Here is a 9,846-nt window from a genome sequence, read left to right on the forward strand (position 1 = left end):
CCTCGATGTCCAAAGACGCGTTTCAAATAAATAAAAATATTCAATGATAAATCAGGGCCTAAAATCAAAAAACACTGATTTCGTCATTATCCTTTTCTAAAAATCCATTCAAAGACTATCCTAGATAGTTCAAACTATGACTATGACTATGACTAGAATATCGACTATAACTGACTATAACTAGTATCGCTATTACCAATGGAATTGCTTATAGAGAACTATCGATATTATCGATAGTATTGATCAAAACGATACTATCGATAGTTCTCTCTAAGCAAAAGTACTATCGATATCCAGAATAGTTTTCGAGGTCAAAACTATCGATAGTTCTGCAACACAGAACAGGGGTACCATTAACCGTATCGATGAATTTGAAAAAAATAAATAAATCAAGTTAACTTAGGTAGACTTAGTCAGCGTTTTCGAATCGATTGGTACTATGGAAAGATACCCTTATCACTTAAGCGAAATAAATGACGTTGAAGTCACTATTTAATCAACATGAATATCACCGGAAGTATTGAATTTTCAATGAATTTAACAAAATTCGTTAATTTCTTTCAAAGTTTCGCGGTCGGAAAACTGATTTTTAGTTAGTCTGTGTTAGTCGCGACTTTTTAAGCCCAAAAAAAAATGAGTGTCCTGCAATTGATAAAATCTATCGCCCTGTCTGCATGTCGGTAATAAAGTACATTTACCATCTAGTCCGCATATTATGTTACATATATTTACATTAATATAACTAATGTTTAAAGTAAAAATAAAATTATTAATCGATGTGCTGCGTGATTTGATCTTATACACATCCTTAATTAAAAAACAGAAATTAATCCAAGATTTTTGGCCTTCGAAGAATTTGTGAAAAATATTCTATCATTGATTTATATGAATATTGCAGCTACTAGACTTTCAGTACTGAGATTTTGCACACCATGTTACGGCGAATTGACCACAACTGTCAACTCATTTAGTCGAATGCGAGAGATCTGAAGGAGCTAACGATTCTTGACAGCAGCGATTTATACTTTTTTTACTATTCTTAATGAATTGAGACGTTGTTTGTGTAGTGGATCATAAAAACGAAATTATATATTTACATGCGCACTTTGTTTACATGATTTAATAATTATTGTCTAAGGTAAGAAACTAATTTATTTTTGTAAATAAATTATTGGACGTTGTATAATAAGTTAGTATAAATAACATGAAGAAAGCTTTAGATTGTGCATTTAGCTTGGTTTTCATTACTTTTTTCTCAAAAATATTATAGGTTTTCTTTATCAATACTTTCAAGAAAGACAATCAGCTCGTTTATGTTTTGTTTACTGAAAGAATTTACAAGGAAATTCTATGGGTAAAACGGCGTTCAAAATAAATATCACTAACGTTTTTTTAAGATTAAACTTTTGTACTTTTTGTTAAGTAACAGATAAATATTTGGCTCACAATTCCCTTAAAAATTTCGTGAAAACGTGCTAATTAGTTAAATTTAATCAAACCCATTCAATTCATTTAATTCGAGTCTACATTCAGGTGTCTTAGATGGTCCCCTAAGTAGTATTAGTCTAGGGCCCCCTAAACTCATGGTCCGGCCCTGCTTAGAAAGGTGAGGGTATAGTGATTGTGAAACACTAATCAAAGGTAGAAAATACATTCATATTGATAATCAGGGAGCGCTCTCCCTCTCAGCGATCTATCCATGATCTTAGATGCGTAAATCAAAACGGCCGTCAAGCCGCTATGTCCACTAAACCAAAACTGGCCATAAGCCATTAATACTAATTTTAAAACAAGCTAAAATAAAAATGAATTGTTAAATATACAATAAATAGGATATTGCGGTATCAGTAGAACAGGATGGCTTAGTTGTAAATAAAACAATTTTTGTATTAAAATTATTCGTATTAATATATACCACGAAGGCCCTAGCGTCAATAACTAACATTACAGTTAAAAGCAAAAAATAAACAAAGACATACTTTGTGAAATAAAGCTATTAATAAGTAGGTATATAATAATAAAATTCTGTAATGTTGTGAAATTATTTAGTTTTTAAAGTATTTTGACAAATATTAAAACAAATTAATTTGAGTAAACATTCAAATAACCAGTTATTGGTATGTAAGCTTTTTTTTTTAAGTCTGTTGACAGTTTATTTAGTTGAATAGACAAAATTTGCATGACAATAATTTAAACATCACAAACACAATCAATACTCATTGTATATTAGCAAATATCTCTCAAGCAATCTTATTTTGAAATTAAATAGCTAAGTATTTAACAAAGCGTATCTGCTAACAACATATAAATATAATAAGAGAACTCATCATCTCTCAAATGATGAAATTAGTTTGTGAAAAATCAAGGCTCAAAATATGTGTACTGGTATAATTTAGATTTTCGCTGTGTACACCCTGTTTTATACCACTCAGAGTAGCAGTTATATATTTGTGTAGTTTTTAATACTTGGAAATGAAGCACTTGTGATCACTATTTCATACACTAGTCTAGTTCTCCAGCATTACATGCGTCTTCGTAAGATTTGCCCTTCTGTTCTGGGTCTAGTTTGATCATGTCATCAATACGTAAGATCGTAATCGCGGCCTCAGTTGCGAACTTTAGTGACTTGATCTTAGATATTGCGGGTTCGAGCACGCCAGCTGCGAGGTTGTCGCGTAAAACGCCTTCGTTTAGATCTAGACCAACCCATTTGAGGTTAGCATGTTCGACCTGGAACAACGAGTGTTATTATAACTTTATTGATGTTTATTTATACAATGCCTCACATATGGTTCTTTTAATAATTCTGGATAGCAAGGTTCTGGATCTTGATGGCCTTCGTTTACATGCTTCCTATCTAGAGAAGCCCAACCAGGGCTGAGACTTTTCTCTGGACTCAGAGTCTAAACTGAGCCTTTAGGGCGAGATAAACGTAGCATGGCGGGGCAAGCCCATCCAATGATGTTTTACCATGACAATAAAGGTATTTTGTTAGATGTCTGGCACATAGCATGCCATCAAATTATATAATTATGATATGTATTTAAAAAGGAATACAAATTTGCCTAAATACTGTCCACTGCATTTCTGTACTATCAGTTCACATTATGGTTCAAACAAGTTGTATATGTAAAGCTGGGAAGGTACCTTGGTCTGCGAGGAGTTGTGATAGGCGCGCAGTTTGGCCACCAAGTCGGTAGCGTCGCGCGCCGCGTTAACCGCTAATGTCTTGGGGATCACCAGCAGCGACTGCGCAAACGCCGCAATCGCGAGCTGCTCGCGGGAGCTCTGCGGGGCGGAGAAATTGTTGGTGGCTTTTAGATGCAGTAGCAGATTTTATTGTTTTCTTGCACAAGAATGGTTATATGGTACTTCGAGATTTTAATAATGTATCATAATTTAACATTATATGTGAATTTGTTTATGAATAATCATAACTTGAGTTAAGGCTTTATTTATGTTTGTTACAAACATCATGTGAATGATTATGATACCTTGATCTTTTTTTTAATAATAATTTTACTAATTTATTGGTGCAAAAACTCTGGTTACTAAAATAATTTAAAAATAAATTACAACAATAGACAACCATACCAAAGTAGTAGCAAAATTGTCGAGGTAAATAGAGAGTGCAGCTTCAACGGCTCCACCTCCAGGCGTGAGTCTACCAGACTCTAGAACCCTGCGAACGGCACAGAGGGCGTCGTGTGCGGAGCGCTCCATTTCATCGCAGTAAGCGTCGGTAGGACCGCGGAGAATTATGGAAGCCGCCGTTCTTGCTGATGGCCTGTAGAATTTAATTATTTTAATATATATTTTTTAAATGCTATGACCATGATATGACCTGTGTCAAGTTTAGATATTTAAATTCATGTCGTTCTGGAAAAGTAGAATTTTATTTTATAAAATAAAATAAAATAGATCCATCAGTCTTAAGCCATGGGTGTCATGAGTGTCAGAGTATTAAACACATTAGTCCAAATCATCAGCACTTCCAAGGGTTGGCATTAGACGGTCATAATAGTCTGCCAAATCTTTCTGAAATGTTAGCACACAGCTCTAACTTATTCTATTTAAAAACAAAGGCAATGTACCCTTTGATTAAGATGAGCTGATCGTCGCATATTTGTTCTTGGACTACTTCTGCAGCTTCACCAATCATGCTTGCTTCAAACACTTCTTCACCTGTGTAGATAACACAACACAAATTAGGAATTTCCACCCCAAACTGTTTTTATATGCATACTGGAATTATTTTCTTTGGCATTATCTTCGATTGGATATTTTCAACGCTTTTCGAGGAATATTCCAACTTCATTTCGTTGGATATTTTGAATATTTAAATAGAAGTTTACTTCTGGGAAACTTATAATTTGAAGTTTACTTGGTGAAGATGGATTTTTGGAAACTTTTAAGGAAGTAAAACTTTATCACACTAATTTATATTACTGGATTTTGGTATGTAATTTTTACATATTTATTTTCGCCGAAACTTAACCGCGCGAGATAATTAGAAATTATTTACATTTATAAAAAAATTGGTATTCAAACCAGAACATTATTTAACTATTTACTGTTTAAATTAATTTATAATTATTTAGAAATTTGGTTTAATCAAGTTGATAAACTTGACTTGTATGCAACTTAACTTTAAGTAACTTAGTTGTCAATTTTGAATAATTTTACCTAAAGTTGAAATTTGAAATGTTTTCAAATATTTTTGTTGAACTTTAAAGATTTTTTTTTACATTTAGTAAATATTTGTTTAAGCTTAATTTAAACGGATGTAAACATCCTGGCGCCCGATTATGTTAACAATTAAATTTAGAATATTATAAGAAAATTACATTTTCATTTTTTTTTTTAATAAAATATTTTTGAACATAGATTTGCTGTTTTTGTTAAATCTATTTGTAATGTTAAAATAATTTATCTGACTTCCGGAGCACTTTCTTTTGAGGATTTGTTTAGTTTAAAAACTTTTCCAACTCTACCAATTCTTTATTTTTTTTGCCTCAAAGAAATTTAATAATTTTTTTTATTGACACTTTACTCATCAATACACCACACCCTATTTTAACGTTACAAAGTTTTAATTATTACCATCCATATTAGTCAAAGAAGTTAAGAAGGTTGCTCCTGTCGCCTTCGCAATTCTCTTCAGATCGGCTTTCTTGCACCGTCTTACACCCATAGCTCCAGCTTCAACAAAGTATTTGAGACACAAGTCATCAATACCACCAGAGCAGAGGATAACATTGACTCCTGTAGCAAGGATTTTTTGTAGGCGTTCCTTTGTGATGTCTAATTCACGAGCACGGATGGCCTCTAACTTTTCAGGATCAGAGACGAGTACCTTAAATATTACAAGACAAAATATTTGTTATTAAAAATAAATAAGGTATGTATTTAAGACCATGAATATATGAAATGAAAATATAAATACAGTAGAATGCCGATTATCCGAATTAATTGGGACCGGGATCGATTCGGAAAATCGGACATACGACTGGTAATAAAGAAAAACGAACTGTCACAGATACAATAAACTTATGAAGTTTAACAAACAGTTCTACAACCATAACAGTTGAAATATATCTGGACTCCAGTGAGTTCCAACTTGTTACAAGAAAACAAAACAATAATTACTTTGTTTTATTTTTTTATTACGCTTAGGACTGATTTGGATAATTGGCCATTCAATTAAAGGGCGTTCAGATAATCTACATTCTACTATATTAAAAGGTCAATTTTTTTTAACTTTTAAAAAAAAAATTGAATAAAGAATTCAATTAGATTTTAAAACATAAATAATTTACTATTGGAAAGTTTTGATATACAACTTAATTAGGTCATTTTTCTCACCTGAACGCCAAGCTTCATCTTAGTCTTTTGCAGTGAGAAATCGAGACAAGCAATCTTAGCATTAGTAATCTTCTTAGGCATGGCTTGAGAGGCAACTGTGCAGTTCAATGCATACCCTTTGATTAATACACTTTCCCTAGCACTACGTCCATGAGCTTTGAGAATGTTAACAGCCTTGATTGGGTATACTCCATTGCCTTTTGAATCTGTGACTTTGATGGCTTGAGCTGCATCCACTACCATCTCTGAGAAGAAATCTGCATCACTGAATTTGGTTTGGTCAAGGATGTATTGTTTATTAAAACCATATCAGCAGGAAATAACAAAATTTAACTAAAAAAAATATGACTAACAGTATTTAAAACGGGATATTTACCATGTTTTTTATTTTGTTTGGTGGAGCTCGATATTTAAAATCTTATATAAAAAAAATATGATTTCATAGTCAATAGTAATTAATATTTACAAATGATTCTCAAATGTTCAAATTTGAATTTTTGTTTATATCTTAGTTTACTTAAAAGGTTTTGAATTTTTTTATCAGTATTAGCTTTCTATTGTACTTTAACCATTTAATTTTTAATTTAACAATAAATTTAGAAGGATTCTTATCAGCAATATAACAATTCCTGTGCCAAATTTCAATATACTAATTAATAGCATTAGAGACATTGGTTATCTATCACAATTGTAGATTTTAGAAAAAGGATACGCTCCAATCAACTTAGAAGACATTGTAGTTTTGGCAGCATTGATGATAGATGGTCTGCCGAGAGACTCAACAGTGACAGTCAAGTTGTCCTGGATGTATTTTACGGCCTCTTTGCACGCAAGCCTATAACCTGAGATGATGCTGGTCGGATGAATCTTGTTCTTCACCAGTTCATCTGCATTCTAAAAAATATATTTATTTTTTATGTGTACATCATGATATAAAAAAAAAAGATTTTTAAATTAGTCTCATGTTCCGATTTGTATATTTCATACAACATATATACTCTTGGATATAATATAGTTTACGTATAAACATGCAGTCTATAATAGACAAAAAATAATTATATAAGGAATAAAAAACTCCGGATTTAGCTTATTCTTTTAAAGTGCCTGTTATATTTTGTAACATTTTATTTAATGATTTGTATATCTTACCTTCAGTAATTCAGCAGCAATAATAACAACTGATGTAGTTCCATCTCCAACCTCTTCATCTTGTAATTGAGCCAGTTCAACTAACACTTTAGCCGCTGGGTGTTCAACTTCTAACATCCTAAGAAATATTGTATTTGGATCAATATATTGCGGGCATGCCAGGCATGTTTTTCACTGGAGGCTGGCACTGATAGTTTCCTAGTTCGACTACAGGAGCTTCATTCGTTTATTGATAATATTTACTTTTGGCTTATTTTATTTTGAAAGCTTATAAAAATTTTTTGGACAATATATTATTATTTATTATTAAAAACACATGCTATATTTAGTATTTCTATGGTAACTGAAATGTATTTGTTAGACTTGTAAAGCAATTGGTCTTGTGGCTGACTTTTTTCTTCAGCCTTGTGAGATTGCCGTTCCATGATGTTATGGGAATAAAAAGAGAATTTACCGATGCACACACTCAAGCACTTTACTATTGATTTTACTGTATTGTCTTGGTTGAAAATTGTCATAATGAGCAGAACTGTGACTCTTGAAGACATCTTTGAGTGGTTTTCTTGTTAGTTTAGATATGACTTTTTAAATTAAAAAAAAAAATCTTATTATGAACAAAGTCGACTGGCAGCTAGTATATATATAGCAGTACATTTGAACAAACTCACTTAAGAATAGTAGCACCATCATTTGTTACTGTGACATCTCCAATATCATCAACAAGCATTTTGTCTAATCCCACTGGTCCAAGGGAACTTTTTACAATGTTTGCTATTGCTGCGGCTGCCATCACTAGAACGTTTAAATTGATAGATATAAAAAATCCTATATATGAAGAGCATAAATGAACTAATATATAAAAAGCATTTCAGTCTTAAATAAAGTTATATTAAACTAATCAATCACATCGTAATTTTTTAATGAAACATATAATATAATGACAATAAATTACCGTTTCATACGACTTTTTTCGTTAAAATCAGTTTAAGTAGTCTTGAATGACTAAGCCTCATAGGTTATACTATAGCAATATAGGTAAATATGTACTCAAATTAGAAAAACTGGTAATTAATATGCAATTTACTATCAATTATGTCTACTTTATTTAAGATATATAATTATTTATTTCATTATCATGTAATATTCTTGAAGTTTAAAACCATAAGCAGCATCGCATGTGATCTACCGGGGTACATTTTGAAAAGTTATGTGTACTTTACCATTTTGAGTTCTAACTGGGGCTCCAGAATGTCTCGTCCCCGCAACGGACAAAGGTGCTGCTAGCGTCGACATTTTTCTGGTTATTTATTTTATAGATTTATTAAAATAAACGCTCGTCACACTTTTTTGATTCTGGAAGAAAGAACAATCCACAGTGTTACCAACTTACAAAATTGTATGACAATAATTTAAAATTATGACATATGATTATTTTGTATGTTGCCAGGATTAGTATTACATAGTTTTTTTAAAACGAAATCGTCATAATGTTTAAATAAATGCTACATAATCACTAGAACAAAAAATAATTATGCTGCCTGCCTTAAATTAACTTTATTTTAATCCTAGTATATTTTACAAGGAGTATACAATAACTATGTTTATATTTTTAACTACATATTGTGAATACTCATTTTATGACATTAAAATTCATTGTATTTCTGCATAATTATGTTATAAGTAGGCTTTTTAAAATAGGTATTATAGGTAACAGGTTCGACATGTATATTTTGACTATGTATATCACTGCATTATTAAAAAGTAGATAAGGAATGTATGCATGAAGTATTAAGTAATTCTAGATTATTATTTTTTCATTAAGACAGTTTTATCATACTTACAAAAAAAAGAATGTTACTAAATGTATCGGTTTCTATAGAAATTGTTACTTCACTCTAATGTTTTTAATAAAAAAAAATGAGTTAAGATTAAAAAAACATATTATGTTCACATTAATGTAAAATGATCAAATCAATTACCACTATCACGAGCGGTTGCAGCTAAAAACTTGTCATGATATTAATTAAATATTTCAAATAGAAGTTTAGAAAACTTCTTATTGGCCAGTTGATGTTTGAGTAGTATCTTGCTTGCTTTAACTAAGTTTTTGACCACTTAACAAATAGATGAAATATGTTGATCGAATTTATGAAAAAGTAATAAATTCTGTATACATTTATTTAAATTTTTCGTAAATTCTATTAAGTCTATTTTTAAAAGAATATTTTTTTCAATTTGATGTATACGATTTCGTGTGGGTCATAACCCCTGTAATTCCTCTCGGACCGAAAGAAAAAGATAAGTGTACAATATATATCAGAAGAAACTTTTATATTCTAGTTTATAACAACTTATGCGTTGTTAGCGCCTGGGTAGGTACGAATACTCTATTCTACTGTATAACATAAATATTATGTGTTTCTGTTATTTGTTCTGTTGAGCCAGTGTGATTACGTTCACAAGTGAAATAACAACTTTGATTATATATTTAAATTAAAATAGTTACAACTCGACTAACTCAAAATCTTATAAAGATAGCAGTAATTAGAAGCTAATTTAAAGGCTTGTACTTAAAGTATAATAAGATAATAATATTTTGAGAATAATGTTGTTTACTTTTAGCATTCTACGTGAACTATTGAATATTACATTTTATATATCAAATAAATATTCATCACTAAATTTTACAACATACGGCTCATTACAAACGACGTGCTCAAACATTCACGAAATACTACCCTAATAAATACCATATGAAGTTCCCATATTCATTGGAATGCCCCGCAGCGTGTCGCATCTATAACATACCGTAATCTCATTTTCTTGCACCGA

The 9,846-nt window shown here is 31.0% G+C and overlaps 1 protein-coding gene across 1 annotated transcript; it reads right to left on the reverse strand.

The window, feature by feature from the left end:
- Nucleotides 1-2,149: 2,149 nt before the first annotated feature.
- Nucleotides 2,150-8,429, reverse strand: LOC113392909 (T-complex protein 1 subunit alpha). The gene is made up of 10 exons (XM_026629535.2): nt 8,235-8,429; nt 7,683-7,806; nt 7,015-7,132; nt 6,578-6,759; nt 5,866-6,130; nt 5,104-5,356; nt 4,095-4,185; nt 3,595-3,787; nt 3,148-3,288; nt 2,150-2,730 (listed from the first exon to the last, which is right to left on the reverse strand). The coding sequence occupies exons 1-10, from the start codon at nt 8,305-8,307 to the stop codon at nt 2,503-2,505; spliced, it is 1,668 nt and encodes a 555-aa protein (XP_026485320.1). The 5' UTR covers nt 8,308-8,429; the 3' UTR covers nt 2,150-2,502.
- Nucleotides 8,430-9,846: the final 1,417 nt, after the last annotated feature.

This window comes from Vanessa tameamea, chromosome 12, assembly GCF_037043105.1.
Source record: "Vanessa tameamea isolate UH-Manoa-2023 chromosome 12, ilVanTame1 primary haplotype, whole genome shotgun sequence".
Classification (NCBI taxonomy): Eukaryota; Metazoa; Arthropoda; class Insecta; order Lepidoptera; family Nymphalidae; genus Vanessa; species Vanessa tameamea.

What these genes read in the sequence shown, in the direction of transcription:
- LOC113392909 (XM_026629535.2), bottom strand. Translation starts at nt 8,307, where the DNA reads ATGTCGACGCTAGCAGCACCTTTGTCCGTTGCGGGGACGAGACATTCT. An exon ending in TTGCTGCTGAATTACTGAAG is followed by an intron (nt 6,760 to 7,014) that starts GTAAGATATACA and finishes TATATTTTTTAG; the next exon opens with AATGCAGATGAACTGGTGAA. An exon ending in ACAATTTTGCTACTACTTTG is followed by an intron (nt 3,289 to 3,594) that starts GTATGGTTGTCT and finishes TCCGCCCCGCAG; the next exon opens with AGCTCCCGCGAGCAGCTCGC.